Genomic DNA, 13,690 nt, shown 5'->3' with positions numbered 1-13,690 from the left:
ACCATCACAGGTCTAACACTGGTAAATACGTTAATCTGAACTTAAATCATCACTTTCTACCATATTACAGTTCATCCTAATATGTTGTAAATGTTTACTGGATTTTTTTTCTTCATAGTATTCCTTTCAAAATGTATTCATTGATTCTTGTGTGCATAAAGTTTGATTAATACATTCATTTAGTGTGTTTAGTATAATACTGTCTTTTTCTGTGGGAAAAAAAAGATATAAGCAGTGAAATCTGTGACTTGAGTACTCAGAAAAATTGTAAGTGCACTCATAGATTTTTATGTTATTTTTTTTTGGTCTTTAATTTTTGTGGACTTACAGCTAAACTTCATGGAAGTAAAGTGCTCCTTTTCTCAGAGACCGCTAGATCATTCATTTTTGTATTACTAAGTAATTACTTTTGCTCTTTAAAAAAATATTTGACTATTGTATAGCTTGTACATACTGCAGGTGGCAATATCTCCTTTAAGTAGGTTTTTGTAGCAATATGATTAATCTGGGAAAAAAAACCAATAAATTTGATAATAATGCACTTTATTTCATAGAGATATTTCATTACTCAAAAGAATCAAATGTTCAGTACCAGTTTATGGGTGCTATTGTGTCACCTACCCATAATCAAAATTTCTGTGGGGTAGTCTTAATTTTGTCATCAGTGTCTGGTATTTGACCCACGTTCATTTTTACAAGCCATTGTTACATGAGAGATGCATCATTTTATGCTATACAACAGAAGAATTTTTATTTGGTAGGCTTCCTGTAAACTGTTTCAGAAGGCAAAAGTAGTAATCTGATTTTTTTGCGTGTATCCAGTAGGTTTCATAAACCATTTTTCTTTTACCCTCCAGTTGGTTGACCGAGTATTTGATGAAAGTCTCAATTTTAGAAAAATCCCTCCACTAGTGCATGCCAAACCACCAGAGGGGAATGGTCGGCCTAATGGTGCTAGACCTCAGCTAACAGATGCCCTGGATCCCCCAACAATTACCCGGAGAAGGACTTGGAGCAGAGATGAGGTGTGAACACAACAGGATTCTCTGTAGTAATGTCTGTTTTAAGCTTTTACAATTTTCTGCCCACTGAAATTTCTAGACACTCTCCTTTCTATCCTACCTGTAGCAGGTGGCATTGCTATTGGAATTTAATTTAATTTAATTTGCAAAATATAAAAGTATCATTAGACTTATTAGAACACAAATGTGATATTCTTTTTTTCTAAGTTTGAAACATTTCAACAGATATGGAGTTGTTTGCATTTAATTCCCATTAAACTAATAATACTGTTTTTTTATTGAAAACTTACTGCAGGTCATGGGGGACAGTTTGCTGTTGTCCTCAGTCTTCCAGTTTTCTCGCAAGATAAGACAATCCATAGACAAAACAGCTGGTAAAATCAGGTGGGTTTTTTAAGTTGCTGTTATTTCTGAAAATGGCTGCTCTTAGCAACATTCCTACTAGTAGATACATGTAATATTCATACAGAAGATGTATTGAGTAGCAACTTGTGTTTTAAAAAAGCAGTGTTACCTATGGCTTTTATAGCATTCAGAAACATTTGGAATTAATAATTTTTCCATTATTGCGAATTATATTATATACAATATGGTTACTCTCAAAAGCTGTCCAACTTCATTCTGCAGAGTGTATTGCAAGTTGTGCAAAAGTCTGCAACTTGTTCAAACCTAATCAGCCTCTGACTGCATGCTTTTATTTATTTTAATAGCTGAGCTCAAAAAAGGAGCAAATAAATACAAGCAGTGGAGTACTTAAGTGTGAGGATTTTTTGAAAGGCACCTGATATCTGGAAATAGAAACAAATTACTATGTTTTGAGCATAATTCTCTTCAAAAATACAGGGACATGCATAAGGAGCTCTGCTTACCAGTATGTATTTCTCTTTTAAAGCTGCATCACTGGAACATGAATCTTTCTTACTGACTGGCTTAATTGTGATAGGCATCTAGGGTGATTGTATTAAGAAGCCTCAGAAGCAGCAGATAACTACTACTTTCATCATGCTGATTTTTCTTGATGCCTGATAGTTTCTGATCTGTAAATAGGTTGCTAGCACACTTCTACCCTATTGAACTCAGTTCAGTGAGTTAAAAGAAACTCATGTGCATTAATCCATTCTGAAGAAAGCAGATAACTGTAAAATCAAATCTTGAACTTTTCTGATTAATTTTCCAGGCTTAAAAGGCAGTCAGTCACACTCTAATGAATATAATAATGATGTGATCATGTATGACATTATAAATATGAGCATATCCATAAACATTTTCTATACGCTTAATAAAAGTGACATTGTGTATTTCTATAAAAATGCATTGGAAAAACTTTCATTAATAATTATTTAGTGTATTCCTCAGAGCTGTGATTCAAACTTCCTTTTGCTGGTGCTCAGAATGCATTTGAATAATATGTTATTCATAATATCATGAGTACTTTGAATCAGAACAACAGCAGTAGGTTTAGAATTGTTTTTTAGAGCGCATATAAGGTAGCTGGAGTCTATTACAGATTTTACCTTAGCATTGTTTTGATGCAACTGATGTGCTTCTCCTCCCTTTACAGGAGTTAAGCCAGTTAAAATTTCTGCACAGAACAAATACAATGAGAATCGGTCAGGATTTGTCCAGCTACCTGTTGTGTGTTTTTTCCAGAGTACTTGAACCTGAAAGAGGAGAAATTTTTAGAGGCATCAGTAAGAATAGGCCACTGAGTCTGTCTGTATTTTACAAGTCCTCCCTCAAATTTTGTTTTTCACCAATGTGAACCTCTCTCCCAAGAGCACAGACAGTATAGAACAACTACAGTCTGTACAAATTCCATCATAACTTCTAAAAAATTGCATCCTTCCTGCCTAGATTGAAGTGCTTTACATGAATGTGAACACTCTTCATTCTGTAATATTTCAATTGCAATAGCTAGCTTTACAAAATGTTACGCTTTGGCTAAAATACTAAGAGCATAAATATTTTCACTCATTCTTGACAAGCAGATCATCAGAAATTGAATGTGTTAAAATTTATCATGAAAATAAATAGAGGATAAAATAGAACATATTCTATTTTTGCTTGATCCATTTCTTCCAAGCTTCCCCACTGACATTACCTATATATTAGAAAACAGAAGTTTTCTGAGTTCCAGTGAGGTTTGTCATCATTCTTCCTTTATATCAAGAAATAGGATCAAGAGAAGCTTTTGACATTGTATTCCTCAACTACATTCTCCCAGTGCTGGCCAAATTGTTGTTTTTCCACAAATCCTAGCATGCTCTTCTGCTTGAACCAGGTTCAAATGCTTGGTTCTGTCCTTTCAGCAAATCCTCCTCTGTATGTGTAATTTTTTTCAGGATAAGCTCATAGTTTGGATATTGCGAATTTATTTTTTCTGTAATTTATTCTTTATATGTATAACGAGTTAATTTCTTACCTGCTAGTGTACGCAAACCTACATTATACTTAAAAATTCTGCAGCATTCTTGTCACGTGTCCTGTAACCCATTCTTTGCTAATGAACTATTATAACAGCTTCTCAGGAAAAAAGACGTGCAGTTTATTTTCTTTTCTGTCTTTTATATGTTACAATGAGTTTGCAGGGATTTTCAGAGATTGAGGAACAAGGTAAGTGGGTTTTGCAGTGAGAAGATTTACATGCTTTTATCAGTGTTCTACAACATGAATGCAGTGTTACTGGCACCTCTTCAGTTACGCAAAGTGCTAGTACCTCTTCAGTTATGCAAAGTGCTCAGGACAGTTCTGGTACTACTTGATGTGTCTGCAATTTGCTGTGCATCCTGAGAGTGCAATGAAAGAAAAACGGGGACTGAACACAACCAAATTACATTGTTCAGGTGGATTTGCCCCAGAAAGCAGGGAAATACAAGAGCAGAGGGCAGCAGACATACCTAAGTTATTTTATCTTAAAGAGTATGGTTAGAAGAAGGAGGAGGAGCAAGGAGACAGAGATGAAGACCCCCTAGGAAGTTAAAAATGTACTAAATGAAGAATGTGAAAAGGAAGTAAGACTTCCTAAAGTAACAGCAAAATCAAATTGGCCTGTCCACTTTATAGCAGAAAGAATATATTTTAAATTACTGCTTTTCTTTTTTTTGCCTCTTTTTTGTTATTGTTGTTAATAAAATTACCTATGAAATGGAAAGGTGTCAGCTTTTAAGAAAAAAGAGCATCTCTAACAGGAGACCATTTACATAAGCGAAGTCATTAATCACATACATAAAGACAAGTAATTTACTGTAACATGATCAAGAAGATAAATAAAAAGCACGCAGTGTCACAATAACTTCTATATTTATTCTGCTAGTGCTGTTTATGACTAATTACAGCTTTATTTTCTATGTTCCTACTTATTCCCAGTGTGAGCAAATATCATTAAAGGATGGAAAATATAAGGTACTCTATATACTGAATCAAAATATTTCTAGGAGTCACCTGTTTTTTTTAGTGTATGATACTATAAAGGATCTAATTTAGTCTACTTTTCCTTTATTTGTTTATTTTAACTTATCAATGTCAGGCTAGTCCTAAATTTCCTGTTGTAATTGCACTTTCTGGTACCCAGGTTTGCATGTTTACAACTTTGCAAGCTTTTTTTTATTCAATTCTGGAACATAAAAGGAATCTGATGATCAGCTTTGTCACAGGATGATAACACTACTTGAGGACATAGTGTTTCGTGTTTTCTTCACAATAGTTGTGATTACTTCTAATTTACTTTTTCTCTTCCACAACAAGAAGTTTGCATTAATGTTTGCTCTTTATGCTTTGTAAGTTCATACGCTAAAGGTATTTGGCAGAAGTGGTTGTTTGCCTCAATGTCATGACATTGTGTTGTGTCCCTGCCCGTGGTGGGGGGGGGGTGGGGAGGCAGGTCCTTGAGATCCCTTCCAACCCTAACAGTTCTATGATTCTATGAGAGCACAACTTGCTCTAAGTGAAACATCTGACAAAAACACGTTCTGAAGCAGCAGTGAGAGACGACTTCAAATGAGTTAAAGCAGCATCTGGATGGGCTGTCTAAAGGCATCTATCTATGTGGTGATAAGACAAGGTAGATGCTTCACAAAGCTGGACTTACATTTATGATATGACAATGAAAACAAAAACTATTTACTACAGCAAAGGAGGAAAAGCATAAAAAAGAGGAATCTCATAGTATGTTTCACAAATAATAGAGGTTACTACTTTGAACATGTAATACAAGTGACACAGTACTAAATCATACTTATGCAAGTTGCATATTGAGACTTTTTGAGGAAATGCATTTTTCTTTTTAATTTTCTGGTGGATTATTTTTCATGAGTTTAATATAAAATGCAAATGTAAAACAGCTGCATTTATTTGACATCTCTCAATGCTGGAGAAAAAAATAACAGCTTTTCAACACCCTAAGTAAGTATTTAGCTACGGAAGTGCCATTTTAATGTCAATAAAATGATAGGGCTGAACTGTGTGCTTCCCTGAAAACTGCAGCTCTATGGTTGGATTCTGTCAGTTTTCAGTATTTCAAATTTTACTTTTATTCAGTGCTCCCTATACTGCTTTCTTGTAATAATTCAGATTTGTTTATTTTTGTCTATTTTAAACACTGTTCTTGAATTTCTTTCTTTTAGAATACTATTTAAGGACAAAGACAGAAATTGGGAAGAAATCGAAAATAAGTTGCGAGCTGAAAGTGAAGTTCCTATTGTGAAAACATCAAGCATGGTATGAACAGTTTGCTGTGACTGAGCCTCTGACCTCATTTTTAAATAATTGGCAGAGTAATGTGTTATTTTCAATATCAACTTCAAAAGGTTTTATTTAAACACTTAGTATTATTTCAAGAATAAACCTAGTCTTTAATAATTATGAAGATTTACTATATTAAACAAGAATTAGGGGAAATTTCAAATGTTCAGATAGGGAATGCAGTGAAGAGGAAACAGACTATATACAGACCATCAATGCTTTTAACAAAAGGTAACCAACATTAGTTTGAATACTAGATTGCTTTTTAATTAGCTTGTTTTACAATCTAAAAACTACCTACTGATTGTTGATACATTCAATACCACTTATTAATGTATAGGTAAATAGTTGCATTTTGCTATATGTGAATGAAAATAATCTGTTGACACATTGTCATAAAGGCATTCTTCATTGAAAAATAAACAGTGGATTTTGTGTGGAAGTGAAAAACTTAGGGGAGCAGCTACCTCTCGTTGATTCATGTAGTCTTCTACCTCTTCCTGCTTAGAGCCCTTTAATGATGAGTCTGCATGACAAGGTGAGGGAAGGGAGCACAGATGTTGTTTCCTGGTAGCTTCTCCTCTGTTGCTAAACACAAGAGCATAGGGTTTGAAAAAATGCATCTGCATGTGAGAGCAGGTGGAGGCTCTTAGCTACATTGTTCCATCTGAAGTGTGGTGCTGTTAAGAATGTCAGTTTACTGAGGCAGTTTCCTTTTCTGAGGGAAAGATGAGAGAGGAAGCTCCTTCTCACCTACCTTGTGCTGGACTGCTCAGAAACAAAAGGTGAACATGTTTCCTCTGGCATTGAACTGGCTGGCACATCCTCTGTTACATACTAAATTCATCCAGACTCATTTCCTGGAATTATTAAAAACTCTAAAGGAAGAGAGGGAGGTTTTGCTGACCCTAGCAATTGGCCAGTGCAGAGGAGCTCTTAATCTCTGAGTGGGCCACAACTGTCCGGCCTCAAGCACTGCCACCCAGGACCTGTGGGTATATGTCTGGCCGCCACTAGTGAGGGTGTGATGGATGCTAGGGGAACAACCCAAAGTGTATTGAAAGGTTGAGGAGGGAGATTGTTCACTACTGAGAGGTAGTCTGTGTCTCTCTTCTTTTTTCTTAATGAAATATGTTTGTTTCTTTCCTAGGAAATATCATCAATCTTACAGGAGCTGAAACGAGTTGAGAAACAGCTGCAAGGTACAAATTCTTTTTCACTTTTGTTTAATCATATATATTTAATTTTAAAAAAAAAGGTGACTGCATTCTATTAAAACATATTCACAGTTGTCAGTGAAATGCTTTGGTTTGTTTGGGTTTTAATTATGATATCTTTTTATATAGATGAGAAAAGGTTCTACTTCAAATGAAATAGTACAGAGAATCCCAGAGGAAATATTTGTGAAACACTCTCAATAGAAATATTTTTGTGGGTAAACACTGAAGAGTGAGGGACAGAGAATCCTGAGACTAGCTTTTATAAAATAGTCTTTGACCTCAGTAATATGTGTGTAGCCTAATTCAGGAGGAGGCTGTGCTTGGACCTATAGGAAATATCAAAAAGAGAAACGTTATGTATGATACAATAAAACAAAAAATTGGAATTAGCTCTTGACATCTTCCTTCAGATTACTGAATCCACCCTGTTGCAAATTTCTTATATTTGCTATTTTTACTACAATTAAAAATGCTTTAAAAAAGAGGAATTGTTAGCTAACTGTAGAAGGAAATTAGTATTTCTTTTATGCTCAGGTATAATTAGGAAAAAAATGTTGATTTATTACAAATTGTTTAGAGAAACAAGAAAATCTGGCCTCTTTCTCTGGGCCTCATTCTTTGTTTACACAGTGTTGTTCAAGTACATGTTAGCATAGTTTCGGAAATAAGGAAAGAGATTCTGTTAAATGTCCCAAGTGTGTTAATAATACAGTAAAATGAACTGTAATAGGTGGTTCAGTTTGCCTTCAGCATGTGGACAGGATGTCCATTGTTACACACTGAAAAGGATGAATGACTGTTCTTTCGTACAGACTTCATTCAATTGTGGAATTAGCAGCCTGGGATATTTTGGAACACCACAATGCAATTGTGACATTAGAGAAAAATGCCTTTAAAAGTTACTAAAAATCCAATTTTTCAGTCTACATGCAGACAACTTGTCATCTCTTATGCCTGTCCACACATCGGGCAGTGTTTACTCGGTGCAGTTTCATTTCATCTAAATTTTCATATATATATGTGTGTGTGTGTACATATATATATACACACTTAAGTGCTTTTTAAATATACGTATCACCTGCAAATACTTAGTGGGCATTTTTTAGTGGTTTGTCCCTTGACACGTTTATCTTTTCTTGATTGCTTAGCAATTAATGCTATGATCGACCCTGATGGCACCCTGGACGCTCTGAGCAACTTGGGATTTGGCAGCCCCATCCTACCAGCTCAGCCAAAGCCGAAGTCCAGTCCTGTTTCCCAAAGCAGCCGCCCTCAAGTGCAGGCAAACTGCCAGCCTGAAGCTCGAGCTCTTCGGCCTGCTGCCGGCCCTGTTGCAGCTGAATTTGAGAATGCTGAATCTGAGTCAGATTTCAGCATACATTTCAATAGGTTTAACCCAGATGGGGAAGAGGAAGATTCTACCCTGCGTGAGTGACATCTCAGTGTTGATACAAAAACTTTTCATGTGGAATGTTTAGAATAAAGGAAAAATTATAATTTTGGTTTTATAATTAGGAAGGAAAAAAGGCTTGGTCAAACAGCAGTTGATTTATTAAACCAGTTTTCTTTAACTGTGATACTTTGATTGTTACACAAATCCTTTTCAAATCATAAAGATATGCATAGGATACCGGTGTAGGAAAGCAGATTGTGGCAGGTTTGCCCTTTGTGGTTGTGTGCTTTGCAAAATAATTATTATATCAGCAGTTTTCCCTTACTAGTTTTATTTCTTTTTAAAAGCCTTGCAAGCAGTCTAACATTTAATGTTACTGAAACCCCAAATCTCTTTGCCAAGCTACTTTAATGAATGGACTTCCTCCATTAAAGTATGTACAGAGCTGTTGAACAGTTACTCTTGATCCTGAATGAGACAGTTTATATAGGAAACATTACCTTTGACTTTAGTGACACATTACTGCAAAAGGTAAGACAGATTTCAGAAAGCATTCATTCTTGCATACTGAAAGTCTCAAACAGTTCTGTGATTTTCATAACCTTGTTACTGTCTAAAATTGTGTTGGGGTTTACAAAGTTCACATATTATGTTTGCACTAAGATTTGCTGGGAGTGATGGGTGAGCATATCAATATCATGAAACGGAAAGCAGTGTTTTGGTGTACATAGAAAACTGATAATACTGTACTTGTATTATCATTGTAGTGTTTTAATCCACTTCCAAATGGACTATTTGGCACTTTTTGATCATATTCAAATGTCTTCTTGATGTTAATGGAAGTAGAAGTATTTCATATCTTATTTCTGCCCACATGTTCATTGAAACCAGGAAACAAATGTAGACATACAGCAACATTGGACATTTTAAAACATAGAGGCAAACGGGCTCTCACCGATTCAAATGCAACATAAGCTTACAGAAGAAATTACTGTTCATTGGAATGATCGTCAGATGTAAATTTTTTCTTCAGGGAGCCTGGAAATAAGAGTTGTCATAATTTGCTTGATTGATAGATGCACTCCCAAGCAAATGATTTTATTTGCTTCTGTATATTTTCCTGTAGTCTTGCTAGTAAAGGTGTCTCTGTCTTACATATTTAAAAGGATTCTGGAAGATGACTGCTAACATAGACATTTTGCTTATACCACTGAAAAGCAAGTCTATTTAGAGTTTCCTATATAAGCCTGTTTTCCTTATAAGTTGTCCCAGTAACTTAACATTTGGAAACAATAATAAAAATAAAGGTAATGACTGTATTTCCAGAACACTGTAATGTGGAGGAATGTTATTTCTGTTCTTTGCAACTAATAGACTGGAATTTTCCTATGTTTGCATCAGTATATATTAAGGTTAATGATACAGTTTTTCAGCTTTTATGAGATGGTCTTTAATATTTCAGCAATAATCATATATGACATTTGTTTAAAAAAGAAAACTACTTTCTGTACTCTTTTAAATTGTACAGGCTTTCAGAAGTCAGTAAAAGTTGGACCACTTAATAAAAATGCAAAAATGTTTTTGTAGAGTTGTAAAAACAAAACCACTAATCTGTTATATAAGGGATTTCGTATTTTCTTTAAAAAAATTAAAAGCAAACAGCCTTCATGTATGACTCAATATGCTCTACTCCAGCTAACTGTGGAAGCCTGAACTACACCAGTTTACAGAGGCTACAAGAAAAGTTTTAGAAGGTGCAGAAGGACAAAAAAATGAATCAAAACTAGAGCTAGGTCTTGAAAACAGAGTGTACCAAACCATCACCATAATTCTTTCTTATGTTTAATGCTTGGGAACATAATTTTTCTGCGGACTCCAGTGGAAAGTAGGAAATGGCTGGGAAGGATTAGAGGTGCAGGCTCTTCATGTGAGATTGTTTGTGTTCTTTCAGACGTTTCTACCTTTATGTTCTGTAACAAGCATTTTGCATTACTCTGTTCTTATTTTGTATGAACACGTTCTCCTTATTTATTTTTGTTACATTTAGTATGTATGTTATTTTTGTTATATGCATTTACAACTCCATTTTTAAATAAAGTGTTTCTGGAACTTTACGAATGTGTGAATATGTAATTGAGAGCTGGGAAGTTCACACAGTGTTCCTGCAGTCTAATTTAGTTCTAATAAAATAGGAAATTGCATTTTTTCAGAAGCATCTTTTCTCTGAAAAAAAGTTGCATTGTTGCTGCTTCTGCATCACTTAGACAATACCATAGGCACAGACTCATTTGCTCCTACTCGGGTTCATTTCCACACTTGAATGGATTTTACTGTGCACAGCTAGAGGCAAAAAAAAATACATTCCAGTATGCCAGTCACTAAAAAGTGACTGATCCCCTCTGTATAATGAAAGGAAATGAGTCTTAGTGCACTTGCCAGGTGCAACAATAGATGATTTTCAGACTGCTTTCCTTCTGCATCATCTGTTAGAAAACTTCATTGAACACTGATTTGTCCAGCCTGGTGCTTTTTTTACTTCTGTTCCAGCTTCATCTCTATATGTGCTTTTTCTGTAAGATACTAAATTTTCTCTTAGCTGGTTTCATGCAAGTAAAAAACTGAGTTTATTATAAAGCTCCAAGAGTTCATTCCCAGCTTATGCATTTCAGTATTGATAAGCTTTGCTGTGGCTTGGCAGCAGCCAGCTCTCATCATCTCTGCACGTACTTTTATTTGGTTTCCCAGGTCTGATGGCCTTAAGGCTGCATTAATGGCACACAGTAATGCACTCGGCTCCAGAAGGGCAAGAGATTTTTATTCATATAATCATAGAATTGTTAGGGTTGGAAGGGGCCTCAAGGATCATCTAGTTCCAACCCCCCTGCCATGGGCAGGGTCACCCCACACTGGATCACATTGCTCAGAGCCACATCCAGCCTGGCCTTAAAAACTTCCAGGGATGGGACTTCTAATACCTCCCTAGGCAACCTGTTCCAGTGTTTCACCACCCTCATGGTGAAGAACTTCCTAACGTCCAACCTGAATCTACCCATTTCTAGTTTTGTTCCATTCTCCCCCAGTCCTATCACTACCTGACACCCTAAAAAGTCCCTCACCAGCTTTCTTGTAGGCCCCCTTCAGATACTGGAAGGCCACAATAAGGTCTCACTGGAGCCTTCTCTTTTCCAGACTGAGCAGTCCCAACTCTCTCAGTCTGTGCTCATAAGAGAGGTGCTCCAGCCCTCTGATCATCCTTGTAGCCTTTTTCTGGACACATTCCACCATATCCAGATCCTTCCTGTGATAGTGGCTCCAGAACTGGATGCAGTACTCCAGGTGGGGTCTCACCAGAGCTGAGTAGAGGGGGAGAATCTCCTCCCTTGACCTGCTTGCTATGCTTCTCTTGATGCAGCCCAGGATGTGATTGGCTTTCTGGGCTGCAAGTGCACACTGATGGCTCATCTTGAGCTTCTCATCCACCAGCACCCCCAAGTCCTTTTCTTCAGGGCTGCTTGCAAGCCAGTTGCTGCCTAGCCTGTATCGGTGCTTAGGATTGCCCTGGCCCAAGATGCAGGACCTTGTATTTGGTCTTGTTGAATGTCTCCAGCCTGTCAAGGTCCCTCTGGATGGCATCCCTTCTCTCCAGCATGTCTGCTGCACTACACAGCTTGGTGTTGTCAGCTAACCTGCTGAGGGTGCACTCTGCCATTGTCCATGTCACCAGCAAAGATGTTAAACAAGACAGGTCCCAGTACTGATCCCTGAAGGACTCCACTTGTCACTAGCCTCCACTTGGACATGGACCCATTCACAGCCACTCTTTGGGTGCAGCCATCAAGCCAGTTCTGTATACACTGAATTGTCCATCCATCAAACCCATACTGCACCAGCTTGGAGACCAGGATGTGGTGCAGGACAGTGTCAAAGGCTTTGCTCAGGTCCAGGTAAATGATGTCAGTTGCTCGGCCTTCATCTCTTAATGTTGCTTGGCCTTCATCTCTTAATATTGTGACCTTGTCTTGGAAGGCCACCAGATTTGTCAGGCAAGATTTGCCCTTCATGAAGCTGTGCTGATTGAACCCAGTCACCTCTTCGTTATTCCTCTGCCTCCGCAGTGCCTCCAGGAGACTGACTGGCCTATAGTTCTCTGGGTCATCCGTCTTTCCCTTATTGAAAATGGGAGTTATGTTTCCCCTTTTCCAGTCAGTGGGGACCTCCCTGGACTGCCACAACTTTTGGAATGTGGTTTGGCAACCTCAGTCCCTCAGCATCTGTGGGTGTATCTCATCAGGTCCCATGGACTTAAACACTTCCAGGTTCTTAGATGGTCATGAACCTGATCTTCACTCACAATGGGCACTTCCCTCTTCTAGTCCCTGCCATTATCTTCCATTATTCTGGGAGTGCAGGCAGAGCCCTTGCCAGTGAAGACTGAGGTAAAGAAGTCATTGAGAACCTCAGCCTCCTCCATGTCACTTGTCTCCAGCTCACCTGTTTCCTTTCTGAGGGGGCCCACACCTTCCCTAGTCTTCTTTCTGCCATTAATATACCTATAGAAATTTTTACTGTCCCCCTTTGTTTCCCTGGCTAGATTTAATTCTAACTGAGCTTTAGCTTTTCTAAGCAGGTCTCTTGCTGCTCAGGCAGCTTCCTTATATGCCCCCCATTCCAGCTGTCCTTTCTTCCACTTCTTGTAGAATTTCTTTATGTGTGCCAGCATGTCCAGGAGCTTCTTGCTTATCCAGGCAGGTCTCCTAGCATTCTTTCCTGCTTTCCTCCTTGTGAGTATACTTTGCTCCTGGACACAGAGAAGGTGATCCTTGAACACTGACCAGCTGTCCTGGGCCCCTCTTCCCTCTACGGCTTTGTCCTATGATCCTTTGGCCAGCAGATCCCTGAAGCAATCAAAGTCTGCATGCCTAAAATCCAGGGTTGTAAGCTTGGTATACGTCCTCCTAGTTGCCCTGAGGATCTTCATGGTCACTGCAGCCAAGGTTATCCCTGAGCGTCACACTGGTCACCAGCCCTTCCCTATTGGTGAGAACAAGGTCCAGCATAGCACCTTTTCTCATTGGTTCCTCTACCATTTGGAGGAGGAAGTTCTCATCTTATTCTCGTCATTTTATTGATGTTCAGAGATGCCAGTGGTATAGTCAGACTTGAAAAGATTAGAATAGCTTTCCAGGTGCTCAGGACTTTTTCTTATAGGGCAGGCATGCAGTGACAGAGAAAGCAGAGTTCAGACCTTTTCTGATCATCTCTGATGGTTTCTCCCTTAGCTACATCCACGGTTATAATTATACACCAAACAAATA

At 37.7% G+C, this 13,690-nt stretch overlaps 1 protein-coding gene across 8 annotated transcripts in view; it reads left to right on the top strand.

Annotated features, from left to right (window-relative positions):
• Positions 1-10,489, top strand: part of CEP170 (centrosomal protein 170) — a 100,046-nt gene extending 89,557 nt beyond the window's left edge. For 7 of the 8 annotated variants that reach the window (XM_068155465.1, XM_068155445.1, XM_068155432.1 and 4 more), the window contains 5 exons: positions 858-1,025; positions 1,318-1,406; positions 5,645-5,738; positions 6,913-6,964; positions 8,131-10,489. In XM_068155465.1, the coding sequence (XP_068011566.1) occupies positions 858-1,025; positions 1,318-1,406; positions 5,645-5,738; positions 6,913-6,964; positions 8,131-8,417 (690 nt within the window). In that variant the 3' untranslated portion in view covers positions 8,418-10,489. The remainder of the gene's footprint in view (positions 1-857; positions 1,026-1,317; positions 1,407-5,644; positions 5,739-6,912; positions 6,965-8,130) is intronic. The other variant, XM_068155473.1, reaches the window with a different exon arrangement.
• Positions 10,490-13,690: the final 3,201 nt, after the last annotated feature.

Source organism: Melanerpes formicivorus, unplaced genomic scaffold (assembly GCF_026170545.1).
Source record: "Melanerpes formicivorus ecotype bairdi unplaced genomic scaffold, bMelFor1.0.p_v2 SCAF_2, whole genome shotgun sequence".
NCBI classification, from domain to species: Eukaryota; Metazoa; Chordata; class Aves; order Piciformes; family Picidae; genus Melanerpes; species Melanerpes formicivorus.
The sequence above is the reverse complement of the archived record's forward strand: the minus strand, read 5'-3'. Positions and strand labels throughout refer to the sequence as shown.